Source organism: Myodes glareolus, chromosome 26 (assembly GCF_982192425.1).
Source record: "Myodes glareolus chromosome 26, mMyoGla1.1, whole genome shotgun sequence".
Classification (NCBI taxonomy): Eukaryota; Metazoa; Chordata; class Mammalia; order Rodentia; family Cricetidae; genus Myodes; species Myodes glareolus.
In genome coordinates this window covers 25,719,837-25,737,059 of record NC_142051.1, presented here as the reverse complement: position 1 = coordinate 25,737,059, position 17,223 = coordinate 25,719,837, and the positions used below count along the sequence as shown (strand labels likewise).

The window sequence follows — 17,223 nt, the reverse complement described above, 5'->3', positions numbered from 1 at the left end:
AGATGGAAGCCAGTCAATGAGAGCCACACCAATATGGCAGAGTCACCTTGTCGCTTGCAACACACCTACTATACCTGAACTTAGGTGGGATGTCTTTTTCTGTGGACGTGTCAAATGGGAAGGAGAGAAAATCGCAAGAAGTGTTCATGTTTGGCAGTAAGCTACTCGCTTTCAAATGGGTATTTTTAGTAAAATGCTAAGTAAACAGATACAGGATGTTCTTTAGTGGGGAGAGAGATCAATAGTCTTAGATGTAGAAACTATTTGCAAACAAAGTAATGAGAACTTTGATTCTCAATGAGGGTGGAAACTCGCAAAAGCAAAAAAACAAAACAAAACAAAACAAAAAGAAAGTTTCAGATAGAGCTTTATATTCAACTATGCTCACTGAAAGCCAAAGGGGAGAGAAAACTGTCATTGGGACTCAAGCTAGCACTTTGTTCATCATCTTTTTCAATAAATCTGTAACTAAGTCTGTGTTTCCATTATTTCATGGTGTAAGCTACACATCACAGAGCATCAACATTCCCATATGCTGCTAAAGAGGATAATCACAGTTCTTACTAACTTCTTACGGATAACGTCTTATGCTACCTAATGGACGAGAAAGCCAATTGTGTTAAAGAACATGAAAGGTGTCTAGTGATTTCCCATTGATTTTTAATTAATTATTCACCACACACCACACGCTGGCCCAATCCGCAGCAGTGTGCATGCATAAATGGGCGCAAGCGTCTCAAATGATGTCGCTTCTCCATCACTTCATTACATTTCAAGGCAAATAGAAAAATTAAATGTCAAGGACTTAGACAGACGCCTCACTGGTTAGGCATACAGTGGCCTTGTAGAGAACCTGAGTTCTGCTTCCAGAGACCACGTTTATCATATCCCAACTGCCTCTAACTCCACCTTCAGGGGCATTCACGCCTCTGGCCTCGGCTCCATGGGCACCCACACTCAAACCCACATACTTATACATAGACAAATAAAAATGAAATAAATCTTGAAAAATACTTATAGAAAGTAAATTTTCAAAGTATTATTTATGACATTCCATTGGACTTTGTCAATTATTTGAGTACTGGAAACACTAAATCAAATATCATCTAGAAATAAGCTTGAGTTTGAAGTTTCGCTGTGCAGCACAGGCTGGTTCTGAGTGCCCTGTTCTGGAATTACAGCTGTGTACCACAACTGGCTACATATGGATTGCAATAAGAAACTCTAAATCTTCCATAGACCACTACGATAGACTTATCCAGTGTTCCTAAACTGTCAGCAATGAGGTTAATGAATAGCTTTCCACCAACAGATTTATGTCAAAAGTAATCTCACAAACCATACACTGTACAAGGCTCTTAATAATATAACTCAAAACATTCACCCCAAAACTCCATGTGGTCAACAGTTACTGCACAGAACTAGGAGTTTTGTTAGACAACTACAATTCTGGTGTTAGACAATAGCAGTTCTGGGGTCAGAACTTTAGATTTTCTGGTCCCAAAGACCTTTATCCTTTACCTTTCTGTCCAGAGCTTGAAGATCTCTGACTGAGGAACATACTTCATGGACGCTAACCCTCCACTTCCTGGCTTTACTACGACCAGGTGCCAGCCAGCACAAGTGTTCAACATACTCACCTGGAATTCTCCGCACAATTAAAAAACACAAACACATCACTGCAGAAAATGCCAGCTTCCTGGATGCACAAACCATGCAGTTTTTCTCTTCACCAGCCCACCAGAAGCGCTCTGAACACATATGGACTCCAAAAGGAAAGGGTGTCAATCAAGGAGGAGCCCATTAGAACCCAGGGACACTCATCTCTGAGAAGAAGAATTGAAAATGTGAAGGACTCTTTGTATCTACGGCCCTATAACGAATCACATTACCCTAAAGGAGCAAAGAATTACACAGACTGGTCAGGTGTCTATTCAAAATAACCTTCGCTTCTTAGAGACTAGAAACATGGCGCAAGCCAGTGAAAAGAAACAGAAGCTGCTGATGGAAACAGATGCATGGACCCATCGCCAAACATCAGGCTGAGCTCTGGGAATCTGGATGAGAGAGGGAGGAAGGATTGTAGGAAAAACGGTGGTCAAGGACATCACAAGGAAACCCACAGAATCAACCAGCCTGGACTCATAGGGTTTACAGAGACTGAACCAACAACCAGGTAACCTACATAGGACTGACCAAGGTCCTCTGCATATATGTGACAGTTGCATAGCTTGGTCCTTCTGTGGGACTCCTAACAGTGGGAGCAGGAGTTGTCTCTGACTCTTCTGCTGGTTTGGGGGACCCTATTTCTCCTACTGGGTCACCTTGTCCAGCCTTAATACAAGGGGAGGTGCTTCATTTTACTGCAACTTGACATGCCGTGTTTTGTCAATATCCATGGGAGGCTTGCCCTTTTCTGACTAGAAATGGAGGAGGGGTGGATGGGGGGGCACAGAGGCAATTGAGGGTAGGAGGAGAGGAGGGAAGGGAAACTTCAAGCAGGATGTAAAATAAATCAATAAAAGTTTGCAAATTAGCAACAAAATAAAAAAGAAGAAAAGAAAAGAAACCGAAATTGGAAAGTTACGAGCACCGTTGCCGTGAGGAGCCTGGGGACTCGGGTCTCAAGAACGGACAGACAAGAAGTAGGATACGGGAGCATAGAGAACAAACCATTGAAGACTGGACAGCAAGCATGCAGCTAGAGGATGTGAGTGAAAAGCCTCAGCCGCTGCAGGGAAAGCCATAGCTGTGCTCTCAGGGAGAAGAGAGCAAGATACGCCGCGGGCGGCGATCTACTGAGTCATCCCATCCCTGCTTCCACACACTCTCCGTCTAAGTGCATAATGATGCCGTTTTTAAAAACCACAGAGAACATTCCTCATCCTACTTCATTTGATCCCCCACTCCATGCGAACAGTTATCATTTTCACTTCCTGACCAATTAAAGTCCTGAGTTCGTGAGAGCCGAGAAGCTCAAGTACTTAAGTGGCGAAGTGGTACTTGAAAATCTAAAACTCGCATCTCGCTTTCTTTCTCCTTGATCCAATATTTGCTCCCCACGCTGTATCATACTATAAAATAACATGAAACTAAGAGGAAAGAAATCTAACTCGTTTTAGAATGGGTGCTTTTTAAAGAGTCTATTTGACCCGCTCCAAGATCATTTAAGATGCCTGGAAGCTAAAGTGGACCAAATTAAATATAACCATTGAAACCCAAGTCCCAATTCGTTTATTTTAATTTGCATGGTGCACAGTACACGAGGACCACACCACTGAGCCCTGCCTCTACCCCAGACGGGAAAGGTTCATACTTACGGTAGGTACCCTCACCCACCTCGTTACCTAAAGCCTGAGTATCACTAACAAAGCTCTATTTTTCATATTCTCCGCTGCCTACTTATGAATTCTGCTGCACTCATAAAGTCTATAAAGTTTTCATGCAGCGAGAGCTACATTTTCTCAAAATGCATTTTGGCTCTAGAGGCCCAGGTTGGGCACCAAGACCTCAAGTCATGAACCCCTCAATGTAACTGAAGGAACAAGTATTGAGTCTCCAGCCTCACTTGCTTTATTTGGCTATAAAATGCCTTCGTTTCGGTGACCACGAGGCTCAGCGTTATTAGTCTCTGTTTTAATTAGGATTTCTATTGCTGTGAAGAGACACCATGACCACGGTAACTCTTAGAAAGGAAAGCATTTCACTGGGGAACCTCCCTTCCAGTTCAGTCCATTATCATCCTGGCAAGGAGCGTGCTAGAGTGGATGATAGATCTAGGACTGGTCACATCGCAGATGGCAGGAAACAGGAAGTCGACTCAGACACTGAGCAATATCCTGAGCATAAGAAACATAAAAGACCGCCCCCACAGTGACACACTTCCTACAAGGCCATACCCACTCCAACAAAGCCGCACGTCCTAATAGGGCTACTCCCTATGAGATTATGGGGGTCAATTACATTCAAACTATCATGGTTTCCCACTAGCTTGGCTGTATATGACAGCTCAGATGAACACTTCTGAAGGGTGAAAACTGTTCTCTAGTGAAAGTGACCTTTGCCCCCATCCCTGTCTAGACAGTATGAGCTCAATTATTCCTGACTTTTCTTTTGTATCCCAGAGCTGACAACATTTAATGACCTTCAGATACAACAGTAGCCCGTGCATCAGAAAATGAGCTCCTCCCACCCCCGGGAAACCTAGGAGCCCCCTGATGTCCACACACATCTGTCCCAAATTGAAACAGCCCTTTGCAAAGCCTTATAGAAGCCTCTATCTGCAACTCCTAAGAAAGAAATTTTGTTTTTAGGAGGAAAATCCCATGATTCTGACTTGCTGGGTTATAGCCAACAAAGGTCTTTCTTGCCTCAAAACTTTGTTTCCAGTCCGTAGCTTCACTGAGCAACATCAGGACCAGATCTACCGCATCAAGGGCAACCATGTGTGCCTTTCAAAATTAGAATTTGCTATCTGAATCTGAAGTTATATTACAAAGAAGTTGGGTTTTTTTCTATATGGATAGTGACCACTGTGTCAATGGAGGTCATCTCCTAAGCTTCAGACTCTACTTTTTCAGATTTTGAAGATTAGAACTGTCTTAATTGAACAAAGAGGCAGGAAGGAGGCGGACCATAATTAAATTAATCAGCTAATATCTTACAGACACAAGGAATACCTATATTCCTTCAGTCCCTTTCTACCCAGGAGTTTAAGCAGTTTTCCCAAACATCTATAAAATATACTGACCTCATCTGTAATCATAATTTTTTAATTATTTATTTTTATTTTATGTGTACTGGTGTTTTGCCTGCATGTATGTTTGTGTGAAGGTGTCAGTTCTTGACATTATAGACAGTTGTTAGCTGTCATGTGGTTGATGGGAATTGAACCTGCATCCTCTGGAAGAGCCATTGCTGTTCTTAACCACTGAGCCATCTCCCCAGCTCCCTGTAATCATATTTAACTGAGACTCTTTTAAAGCCTATTACCCAACGTGTGGTCCCAGAGCCTACAGTACCTACTATAGCTAAAACCAAAGAAATGCAGATTCCCGGATTCTCTCAAGCACAATCTATACTGTAACAACCCCAATGTACTCCAGGTAGACTGACCTTTAAGAAATGCTGGTCTAGAAACATATGCACATAGAAAGATATGCAACAATTGCCCATCTCAGGGTCTCCATAGGAGACACATAGAGTGATTCACCTGAACACAAGCAACTGAAGATTTTTGCTGAGTTAAAGAGGATTTTTTTTTCTTAAGTGAATTGACTAGCTGGGGATAATGACTCAACCCTGTTATTCACAGCACACTGAGGAGTCTGAGACAGGAGGATTTTAAACTCGATGCCTGACTGGGTTACATAGGAGACTCGATCTCTAAAACAGCAACGCCAACACAGGCAATTGACTCTGTAAATTCAGAGAGGCAAGCTACAAAACAGAACCAGGTCCAAAACCTACTTACCTGTCACAGGCATTTTCAACATCACACCACAGGCGCATTTAAAGGGCACCACCAAACACGGTTCATATAAGTAGCTTGTATTAGTTTCATCGATGACACATAAGACATTATAACACCGTGACATTTCTACTTCAACATATAGCAAAATCCCTAAAGACTATTTTTTTTAAGATTTATTCATTTATTATGTATACAGTGTTCTGTCTGCATGTGTGCCACCAGACCAGAAGAGGGCACCAGATCTCATTATAGATTTTTGTGAGCCACCATGTGGTTGCTGGGAATTGAACTCAGGACCTCTGGAAGAGCAGGCAGTGCTCTTAACCTCTGAGCCATCTCTCCAGCCCCAAGACTATTATTTTTAAAAGAAAAAATTCTCAAACATAGAAGAGTAAATTTTAGCACACGGCATCAAATCTCAAATTTAGGTAGTTCCATTAAATGCACACACACACACACACACACACACACACATCCCTTACAGATTGGGTTAAAACGTATGTAAAACCTTATTTCCTTAATATAAATTTAGCAACAACTCAGTAGCACTGTAGCTTCCAATCGAGTAACAAGAACACCTTCCTATTTTAAATGCAATCTACCAAATAAATCCAGGTATACCGTAAGCTTTTCACATCAGCTATAAATAATTGCTTCCCCCTAAAGGGCCCAGTTCTGCAAATAAAAATGTCTTTTTGCCTGATTAAAGTTCTTTATCATCGGAGAACTTTTCTTCTGCAAATTTGTAGTTGAAAAAAAATTGCCGTTAAAAGCCTGCTCTACCAAAATGAGCTCTTTTCCAAAGTTTTGGGAGAGCGGTCCTACAGGTAATTATTAGGGATAAGGAGGAGCAACCAGGGCCAAAAGAAATAGATTTGGGAAGAGATTTGGACCCAGGTATTTTGCCGCCAGATACCCCTTTGCAATCACAAGCAGCAGGCTGCATATTTCTGGGTGGAAGCCGGAGGACAGGAAGAAGTAAGTAGCCAGCAGTTTACAGGACAATGAGAAATGTCTCCAAAGGAGTCAATACAGGCTCTAGCAGCAGCTGCCAGCACTACCTGAAGAAGCCTTTCTCCCAGAAGCTCTCTAGTGACAGTGACCTCCCCTGACTGAGAGAAGCCTATGAGGGGTTCCCATGGCCACCACCTAAGGCACCCCCTGCAGAGGGTCCAATTTGTGAGGGCTGTCACTTCAACAGGCACTGCCACCAGCAAGCCCTGGCTCCTCCAGAGGACTCATCCTAAAGCCTTTAACTACTGACTGCGGATTGAACTCAGAGCTGCCACTGACAGCAGAGAGAGCCAGGCACGTAGGCATGCCTTCACTGTGGAACAAATTGGAAATTAACCAAAGCAAGATGCTGACTTTTCTCCAAGTCTCCGGGTGCATCTGCCGCTCTCCAGCACCACACTTATAACGGTAGTAACAACAGACTTCGCAACAATGTCCTTTACGGAAACATAGATCACGATAGGGTAAAAACAAAACCAGGGCTGTGCTTTTTATTCCTTCGGCACCTTTATAAAATACCTAGGAGCAAATGCAAGAAGAAAACATTTCTGAAGACAGAGCTGTAAGTCTCCCTTGCCTGATTCATCCTTAAAGAGAAGAAAAATGTCAGAAATAAACTTGTGAACTGCATTTAAAATTAATACCTGAAGAATTTCAAGTATGCAGGGTTCTATGGACTGCCACTCTTCCCACTGGATTTTTAAACATTGTGGAAACAAGACTATTTGAAATACTACAGTCCCATCATTTAACACTGTTCAAAATGTCAAGAGCTGTATTGCTCCGCAGTGGCCACTCCTTAGCAAATAAGGTATCCTTTGAAGTTAAAATACTCAGAACGGACACCAAGAGAGAAGCCCTACCTTGAGCAAACTTACCTACGTCTACAGAAATCAATCAGCAATTTACCTCAAGCATCACAATTAAGAGAGAAATACTTTTATCATCACAACTGCTGAATTTTGGAGTTTCAACCTCCATCATTTCTTTATCCAAAGGCTATGGGTGCACATTGTGTGTGTGTGTGTGTGTGTGTGTGTGTGTGTGTGTGTGTGTGTACATCTATATGTGCATGAGTGTGCACCAAGTGGGTCATAGCATGCACTTACAAGTGACAAGACAATCCTGGTCACGTGGCAGTCCCGTCTTCCCAGCTTGTTTGAAAAAGATCTCTTTGCTGTTTTTCTGTTAGATGTGCTAGCGTGAAAACTCCTGAAGATTTTTGCCATCTCTGCCTCCCACCTCCTCAGAGAAGGGGTCCTCTACAAGACTGCAGACAGTCATGTTATACATCTGGTTTTTATGTGGTTCTGGAGATTCAAATTTAGGTCCTCAGACTTGGGTGCCAAGTGCTTTTATGCACAGAGCCATTCCTCTACCTCCTTCAAAGCAATATTTTTAATAGTTCCTAACTACATAAACCAAGACTGAACACTGATTATTTCTTTTGGTCAACTAACCACAAGGCAGAATTCTGTGGGAAGAGGGGAACTTCAGTCAAGAAAATGTCCCATCAGATTGGCCTGTTAAGTCTGTGAGGGCATTTTTCTTGATTAAAAACTGATGTGGGAACACCCATCACCAGTAGATGGTACCACCCTTAGGCTGGCGGTCCTGGGTGTTATAAGAAAGCAGGTTAAGCAAGCCATCGATAGCAAGCCAATAAGCAACTCTCCTCCATGGCTTCTGCATATGTTCCTGTGCCCAGGCTCCCGCCTTGAGATTCTGGCCTCACTACCTTTAATGATAAACTGAGACATGAAAATGTAAGCCAAATAAACCCTTTCCTCTCCAAGCTGCTTTTGGTCAGAATGTTTTATGGCAGCAACAGAAAATGAACTGGGACAAGCACCTATACTGATCCATTTTTTTTTTAACTAGAGGCTTCTGAAGAATATGACTGTTGACAACAGTCTACACCGTGCCTCACACAGTCTCACATGGATATCACAAAGTGGCCTTGCAGAGGAATCAAGAAACGAAAGCTGACGGCAGATTACAAGTGAATAGCATTTCCTCTGCCAAGAACTGAGCAGCGCTGTCCTCGAGCAAAGAGGCACCTGTGAAACCATCAAAGAAGCAAACATGTATACGATCAGATCTGATTCCACAATAAAATGGGAGCTAACGTCTAAGTTAGAAGTTCCAGTTCATGTCTCGGTCACATATTAACTTTCTGAACATCTCATCTTCGATGCAATAATTTCTGGCAGTGCAAATGAGTCACATTTATAAAATATTCCCTCATTGTTGTTTGTTTGTTTTGATTTTTCAAGACAGGGTTTCTTTGTGTAATCCAGGCTATCCTAGAACTCACTCTGTAGACCAGGCTGGTCTCAAACTCAGAGATCCACCTGCCTCTGCCTCCCAAATGTGGGGATTAAAGGTGTACACCACAACACCTGGGTACAAAATGTTCTTAAATAAAGCAAGTTTCTCTGAAAACATGGCAGCGACATTAATGGTTAATTTGCAGAAATCGTTCCAATGTTCCTGTCTTAGCCATGCACACTACAGCTACCAGGTTCCCTTGTTTCCCATTCATCTGTAAATAAGAAGACAAAAAGAAAATCATAGCAATAAACATTCAAAAGCAATTCTAAAATTTCTAAAAAGCAAAACATAATTAAAAAAAAACTCCAAAAGGCTAAAATAAACATTTTAGCTTTGTATTCTAGAAACTTCGAGTACATACCAAAGAAGCACAAAAGTGACTGGAAAGTTAACCAGGAGAAAGGAAGAAACACGATCAACGTGAATATTACAGCGGTCTTTCTTACTGACGTTACTAGCCCAGGAAAGACATCAAGATTAAACTCTCTGAGGCAAGCCTTTTAAGCCCAGTGACAGGGTGAGACGAATCTACTTAACATGTAAAGATTCATACAGCTCCAAGTGTTTCGTCACCAATACAGGGGTGGTTAAAATTTTTGCCGGGAAAAATGTAAAATTTTGCTGGGCACAGTGGTCTGTACTACCAACACCCGAGAATCTGTTTGAGGACATCTTGGACAGCAAAGCAAAAACATTGTCTCTAAATAAGTAAGTAAATAAATAAATCAATACTATTACAGTGGAAATAAACATTAATATGATATTCGATGTTTAGAAAGAAGTCAATCTGAGTCAAATTCTATCTACTAAAGGGCAACCTATCCACATGTCCTTAGACCTTCCGAGTTCAAAGAACTTTACCTGCTCAAGAGATGGCATGCTGGCCATGAGGAGCTTTATATACATACCTCCAATAGAAGCAGCTGCTGTCTAGACATATTTGTAAGGAGTGACTCACTGACTGTCACACACTATGCCTAGAAGCACGTGCAAATCAAATCTTCAAAGTGGCCAGCCAACATTGACCCTAAGTACATCTATACAGCGCCCAAGTACTATGTCTTTATCAGGGAAGCAACCCTGATGATGTCATTCATGTTTATTGGTTGGTTGTTGCTGTAGCTACTTCCAAACAAGCACAACTATCCAGACAGGAGAGGTCTATCCACTCAATTACCCACGTGTTCTTGTCTACAAGGCTTCAACATGCGTCACGTTGGAGAATCTATTCAATATGTATACTTAGTTACTAAAGAATCCCAGAGAGTTTTAAACTTACATTCTAATTACATTCTAAGGAGGTCGCATAAAAACAATAATAGGGATATAGGCTTTGTCAGCCAGGGATTTTTGAGAATGCATCAAGAGTAAACTGTGTCCTCTCCAAGTAGGATCAAAGTGCCTGATTTAAAGATAATGCCCTATTGTCCTATAGTATAAACAGCTGGACCTTGAACAAGTGCTTTTAGTGCACTGGGCAGCAACAGACATTAGGACAAGCATGCTCCTAACACATGCTGGAATCCAAAGGTTGTACCAGTTTCAGAAGGGCAGCAGCAGGGATTTCACTGTTTCCACAGAGGCACAGTAACTCTGACATCTGAGTATGGATAAGACAACAGCTCTTGGGATGGACAATGTAAATTAATAATCGTGTCGGTGCCGGTGTATGTACATGCACATCTGTGTGTATGTGTGTGAAAAAAACTAAAGGGCAGATGGCTGCTAGGCATTTTCCTCTTTGGCATCTGTGTGTGTCCTCTGAGGGCTTGTATTGGGGTCATCTGCTGTGATACACACCATGTGTCAGGCTCAGAGGAGATGAAGCAAAGCAACCTAAAGCTTTTACCTAGCTGTGATTCTCATTCGCCAAGAAAAAACCACACTTGTGCAAATGAACAAAATGAGCCAATTCCACATAAATGTGTTGAAACAACCATAGCTTAGCAGAAAAATAAAATGTCCTAGAAAATAGTTCATAAACTATACGTTATTTCCAATTGTACTTTATCAATATTGTAATCAAACTGGGGAGAGAAATAAAAGGTAAAACAATACTCTCGTGTTTGATTTCTGGTAATAATGACCTGATGAGAAAGCAAAAATGCCCCTTGTTTCTGTCATAGGCATGCATTTCTTTGTTTTACTAGCATAGAAAATGACGGGTTTCACTGTGGTATTTTTCACACATGAATCATTGTGCTCGGCTTTGAGATAGGTTCTCACTAAGTAGTCCAGGCTAATCTGGAACTCACATGTAGACTAGGTTGGCCTGGAACTCACAGAAACCTTCCTGCCTCTGCCTCTTGAGTTCTGGGAATAAAGGCACACCACCTCATCAATACCAAGCATGCCTTCAGAGGTTCAACATATTGGAATTTAAGACATAACCATTTCGGACTGATCTAAAGCAAATCTACTAAAATAATCCTCTAGAGAGAAGCTTAATGGAGGGATCAGTTAACTCTCAAAGGATTCTTGGTGTGTCCTATCAAAGATCACATTAACAGCTTTAAAAATTAAACAGAAGGAATACTTGAATACTGGCAGGTGTAAAAGGCAGGCTTCTGAAAATTGTTAATCTGCCTCTCCTAACATTATGAAGATGTCTATCTGAGAGATAGCTCATCCAGCCTATGATAAACAGATGCTCTGCCCTCACAGGAGTCTTAAACAAGGGCTTTTAGTCACTGAACAAGCTTTTCCCTTCATTTGAATACTGTCAGTCAAAATCAGTATGAACAAAATTCTTCACTGTTTCTGTTGTTTGTTTTGTTTTCAAGACTGGGTTTATCTGTGCAACAGTCCTAGCTGTCCTGTAACTCGCTTTGTGGACCAGGCTGGCCTCCAACTCACAGAGATTCACCTGCCTCTGCCTGCCAAGAGCTGGGATTAAGGCGTGCATTGTCACCACCTGGCTCTTCACTGGTGCATTTTATATTTATATTCTAAGGAAAAACAGAAGACGGAATGTGTTATTACAGTTCTGGTTAGATGATGGCCAGATGTGGTGGCACAGAACTGCGATCCCAGCACTCCTGCGGCTGAGGCAGGAAGATCTATAGTTCAAGGCCAGCCTGAGCTACTACAAAGCAAGAGCCTGAGGTTTCACAGGTAGGTAGAAGGAGAAGAAGAAAGGAGCGGTTGCTTTTCAAAGTTCTCAATAAGATAACTCAGAGATGCGTAAATAATATTAAGGACTACTTGGGGCTTTAAAAAGCAAACTGTGAAGGCTGCAGCAATGGCTCAGTGGATAAAGCACTGGCCACACAAGGACCCGAGTTCAAATCTCCAGAGTACACATTAAAACCAAAAAGCATGACTATGCCTGTAATACCGCTGGAGAAGTGGAGACAAGGGATCCCAAGGGATCCGTTGGCCTTATGGGATTCAGTTATCTTCAGGTTCAGTGAGAGACCCTGCACAAAATATAGTGTAGAGAAAGAACAGGAAAGATAGCAGGGCGGACATCAACTTCAGGTCTTCACATGCATGCTCAGCACATTCTGTGCATGAGTGTGAGTGCACACACGTGCGTGCACACACACACCAGATAGAGACACACGAGAGAGAGAGAGAGAGAGAGAGAGAGAGAGAGAGAGAATGCCATCAAGGATATGAATCTGCAAGTGACACATACATGTTCCGATATCAAAATCTCATGTTGTCACGTTTGAATTTTCTCCCCAAAGTAACGAAGTATTTCACTCAAGTGATAATTACAAAGCTGTAATATTCTTACTCCCCTGTCCCTATGTCATCAAAGGGTATATCACCTACTACACGACACTTTTTCAATCCAATCAGCCTCCTTTTGAGGCTGACAGTCTAGCTTTGCATTGAGTTGACTCCTCTCAGTGTGAACTCGGAGGAACTTGCAGTAGTATTTTAACGGGGACGGTGTGCAATGATGCCAGGTCACCCTCCGCGAGTACATAGGAGAGCCAAGACTTTGGGAGTCACAAAGGGGGCTTGTTTGTATTTTGCACTCTCGTAAGCATCCAGTTTCTCCCGAAAATTTTTAAGAGGGTCCTTCAAGGTGTTACATGCACTGGAACTTAAAATCCGACAAGCGTACTCGAGACACAACATAGTCATTACACTGTACTAAAGGTGAGAGGAGAAGCGAAAGCTGAAAGCGAGCATGATTTCCCATCAGATTCTGTGAATCCTGCCCTTGCATTGCTCATTTCAGCACATCGTAGACACAGTCTTAACTTTAGCACCAAAGCCCTTGCAAGACATTAAGTTTTTAACCATAGGAAATGGATTTTCGCTTTAAGAAAGCTTCATGTTACCACTTAACTTCCAACAAGCTACCTAAGACATAAAGAGTAATATCATATAAACAGATATATAGTTTATAAAATAAATTTGATCATTATATTTAAAAGGAATGGTAGCTTTGAGAAGTACCACAGCAATAATGATCACACTACATATATAAAGCCCGCCCAAAGGCAGGATTCTTCAGGCTACACTGCAAGGTTCTCATTTAGCTAAGTAAGACATGCATAAGAGCCATCGCTCTCCTTGTCCATGGTTCTCTCTATTTCTAGTGGCCTCTGCTCCAGAACTGTATTTCACAGAAGTTCCTGGTAGGGCATCACGATGCACAGATGTCATGTAAGGGATGTTTTTAACGTGACTCTTTGCCGCCATCTGAAACGGGGGCAGTGGAAACAAAGATATCACCATCATCCCGTAGTTTCCAGTTGGCTCCCCTGCTCGCGTCCCCCTTCACACACCAAGAAGCTGCAGTACTTACGTCTAGAGTGTATTTGCAGAGCCAGAGTTTACAGCGCACCTTGGCAGTGAGTCACTTCCACATGCTGTGCGCATGACAACTAAGTCCAGGGCTGCATAACTATGCACCTTACGGTCTCTGGTCTCTGCGAAACCCAGAAACCAAGTTCGCGCTTCTCACGATTTCACGTTTTTAAGAGTGTGTGGTTGCATGTGAAGTTTTGTGAGAAGTCAATAGAAAGGAACTTTTCTGTGCACAGAAAAGCATAGTCACACTTTAGGCCCCCGACATCCTATAAGTACATGGATAAATATCAACGTGGACACGCTATCATAATATGGGAAAAAATAGCACATTAAATACACCTAGGCAGACAGGAAACAGAAGAGAAGGATTCCAACACTCAGTGTGACTTGGAGCAGATGAGGGGCTTATAACAAATTCCAGTCATCAAGGACAAGTCATTTATCATCACAGGGACAAACATCTTCTAGACTCACAAAGTCCAAACACTTCAGGGTGAGAAAATAGGCCTACAGAAAAATGTACATGCCCATTTACATAAGTTTTAGTCTCCATTTTTGTATATCTTTTTGTATATCCTCTTTTGAGTACTGGGCGGCAGTTATGAATAGTATTCGAGAGGAATGCTTTGGTTTAATACTGTATACTGTGATCATAATTCTGTATACTATGCAAGTATTTCAGGCTTTTCTCTCTCCATAAGTTCCTTCTTCCTGGGGTCAGTGCTTGCTCCCCCAGTTCGCTCCAAGAGCCAGCCGCTGTTCTGACACAGCCCTGCACTCATTGGAGTGAAAACTGATTAATTTTAGAGGAACCAAAGCTCTCTCCATTGGCGCTCTTAAAATAGCAGGTGCATCATTGCAGAAATCTGGAAGGAAGAAAGGCAAGCAGGACAGCTTCCCTTGTTGTGAGCCCGTTCCTTAGAGCAACCGAGGTCACTGCTGAAATCGGGAGGCTGTTTTAAAAGTTGAGTAAAAGTTGGCCAGAGTCTTTTTATCAGCTAATGTCTGCTAGGCACAACATAAAGCACCCCAGGGGTGTGAGGGATCCTTTTGCAAGCATTATCAAACAATTCCATAGCAGACATGAGGGTGTGGGCCAAGATCCCATAATTTAAGACATACATCCACGAAGGCTCTTAGCAGGAGAGTGGATACCTCAGAATGTTGAAAAGGGCTGATTAGCAGAGGAGCACACTCTTGCCTCCCTCTCTGTAGTCGACCACTTTGCTCAAGTTCATGCACTGCCTAGCCCTCACCCTGGGGACCCATTCACTCCCCTAAGCCCAGAGAGGCTGCCGAAAGGCTGTCAAAGTAAATCTGTGGTCGCTTCTTGGATGGTTTAACTTCAATGGAGCATGAAACACCCCAGGACGGTTAATAAGTTTAGCCAGGCATGTTGTTCTCCCTAATATATTTTAATTATGCATCTGTTTTAATTGTAATCAGATTAAGTCACCGGAAAAGGCACAAATTGGAATTTTCCCTAATGGCGATTGGAGCTTTTCACCCATCTCTAAACACTAACAACATTTCAAAAACTAGGTAGAGACACAGCACAAGGGTGATGTTTTTCAGGAATCAAGAGAGTTTCTTTGACAACACAGTACAGGTCTCATTAGCCACTCAAACTAACCCAAACAGAGAAGACAAAGTCAGTCTCTAGGGGCGTCTTCTTCCCCAATTAGCATCAGAAAAATCACCGTCTAACGCAAACCTCCCGAACAGAACTAAAAGCCTATGTTTTTATAAAGGACTGCCCCATGATGGGTGAGCAATGATTTTAGCTCAAAGTTTACTACCATGCACGTCAAACAGAAAGTTGACGCAGAATACGCGCGCTCTTCTCACTCTTGGCAACTGTCAAACGTGCATTTAACTTCAGGAAAGAAGAGTCCTATCAATAAAAGGAAACGACTCAGAGAAGATCTACTAAGGGGTGAAGAGAGACTTCCTTCCAGTCCACAAGTAAAATCACTTAATACGCTTTTTTGCACTAAGCATGCCTAGGACTGTTATTGTCTTTTTTGATATAGGTTCATTAAACAGTTTACCAAATTGCCGGGATTTCCGCTACAAAAAAACTTAAGCGTCTGCCAACCGGCAAGAAGCAAGCAAGAACCTGCTGCAAAGTAAGAGCGGAAACTCGCTTGGCCCGCCCAGCGCGCTGGCGTCCCGGCTGTTTGCTTTAAGAGTTACGGTTTCCACGTCGCCTAAACCTTCAGGTGCTGATACCTGTGTCCCCAAGACACGTTTCAACCTGACAGCTGGCAGCTCCAGAGTCACCGAGGAACCCCTACTCCACCCCATCCCCTCGCACCGCAGTCATGGCCCCTTTCTCTCGCCCACTTACCTGTCATCGTAGCAGAAATCCGCACTCAGGGTGTTGAGATACAAGGCGAGCCCCAGAGCGCTGCTCACCAACTCTGCAATCATCTCTCCACCGCCTTCCCTCGGGCTTGGCTCCCAGCGCGAGCGCAGCAGCGGCAACAAAAAACAGAAGCATCAATCCCCACCTTCCGCCGCCTTCTCCTCCTGGCTGCACTTTTGCCTGGCTTCCCCGCCCGCCTCCTCGCCCTCCCTCGGCTCCTTCTTCCGATCCCGGGTTTCTCTCCGCCGGCTCCTCCGGTCGCCTGGTTCCGATGCTCCTGAATGCTCCCGGGGTTAGCGGCTCACACTGCGCTCCCCATGCCCGACACCCACGACAGGCAAGAGGCGATCCGGCTTCACGCCCCCCGGCGGAGGATTCGGGCTAGTCCTTTCCCGCGGCTCGCGGTCCCCACCCTAACCCATGGCACTTTTGGGACGCCCTAGGTAGACGACTGAGGAGGTAGAAGAGTGTGAGATGGGGGGGGTTGAGGGGACGAAGGGGCCGGACGGAGCCGAGATCTGGGACCAGCGGGAGGAAAGAAGAGAGAGAGATCCAGAGAAAGGGGCGGGTGGGAGGGACAAGGCGAACCGCCTCCCCTCGCCGCCACCCGGGCGCACGACTCCGGGGTCGTTCGCACCAACTCCGCCGCCACCAGTGGCTGCTGCACATTCACTCTTTATTGGTTCCCTCCCGGCCCCCTCTCCAGTGAAGTGAGAAGCGGCGACTGGGGACTCCAAAAGCTCCCGCGTGGGGTTCTCGCCGCGGCCCCACGCGCCTGCGTGGCCAGCCCTCCAGCCCAAGCTAGTCCTGCCCCTTTCTCCACCCAGATCCTCCCCGCAGGCTCCTCCTTGTCTACCCCCACTGGCGGGAGGCTCCTCCCACTCTCCCAGCTGCTCTAAGCCTCCTCCTCCAGTCCCGCTCCATTCTTTCTCTTTCACCTTCATTTTTACTCTGGAAAGCCCCCCGGGGACAAGGACGACTTTTTGGAAGATCGCCCAAAACGATAGCTAGAGTGTGCTCTGGGCAGGGGAAATGGAGGAGAAAGGCGACAGGAGGAGTCGATGGCTTGGCCAGTGGTGCCTGGAGGCGCCTTGCACCCACTAGATCGCTAGCCAAGCATTCGGTGCCAAGAGCTGTCAGGCAAAGATCTGGTCAGCTGGATAGACTTCTGGGGACACTGAGAGGTAGAACAGGTTTGGCGAGCGCTGGCAGCCTCGGTTGTCACTAAGGATCTATTGCCCGCGTGCACGGTGCGTGAGCT

General features: G+C 44.0%; 1 protein-coding gene across 4 annotated transcripts in view; it reads right to left on the bottom strand.

Moving 5' to 3' along the window:
- The window catches only part of Tmtc2 (transmembrane O-mannosyltransferase targeting cadherins 2), a 389,511-nt gene extending 372,765 nt beyond the window's left edge, over positions 1–16,746 (bottom strand). Inside the window, exon 1 of one of the 4 annotated variants that reach the window (XM_085683199.2) lies at positions 15,945–16,746. In XM_085683199.2, coding sequence (XP_085539325.2) covers positions 15,945–16,027 — 83 coding nt within the window. In that variant the 5' untranslated portion in view covers positions 16,028–16,746. The remainder of the gene's footprint in view (positions 1–15,944) is intronic. The other 3 variants (XM_085683198.2, XM_085683197.2, XM_048418567.3) reach the window with 3 other exon arrangements.
- Between the last annotated feature and the right edge of the window lie 477 nt (positions 16,747–17,223).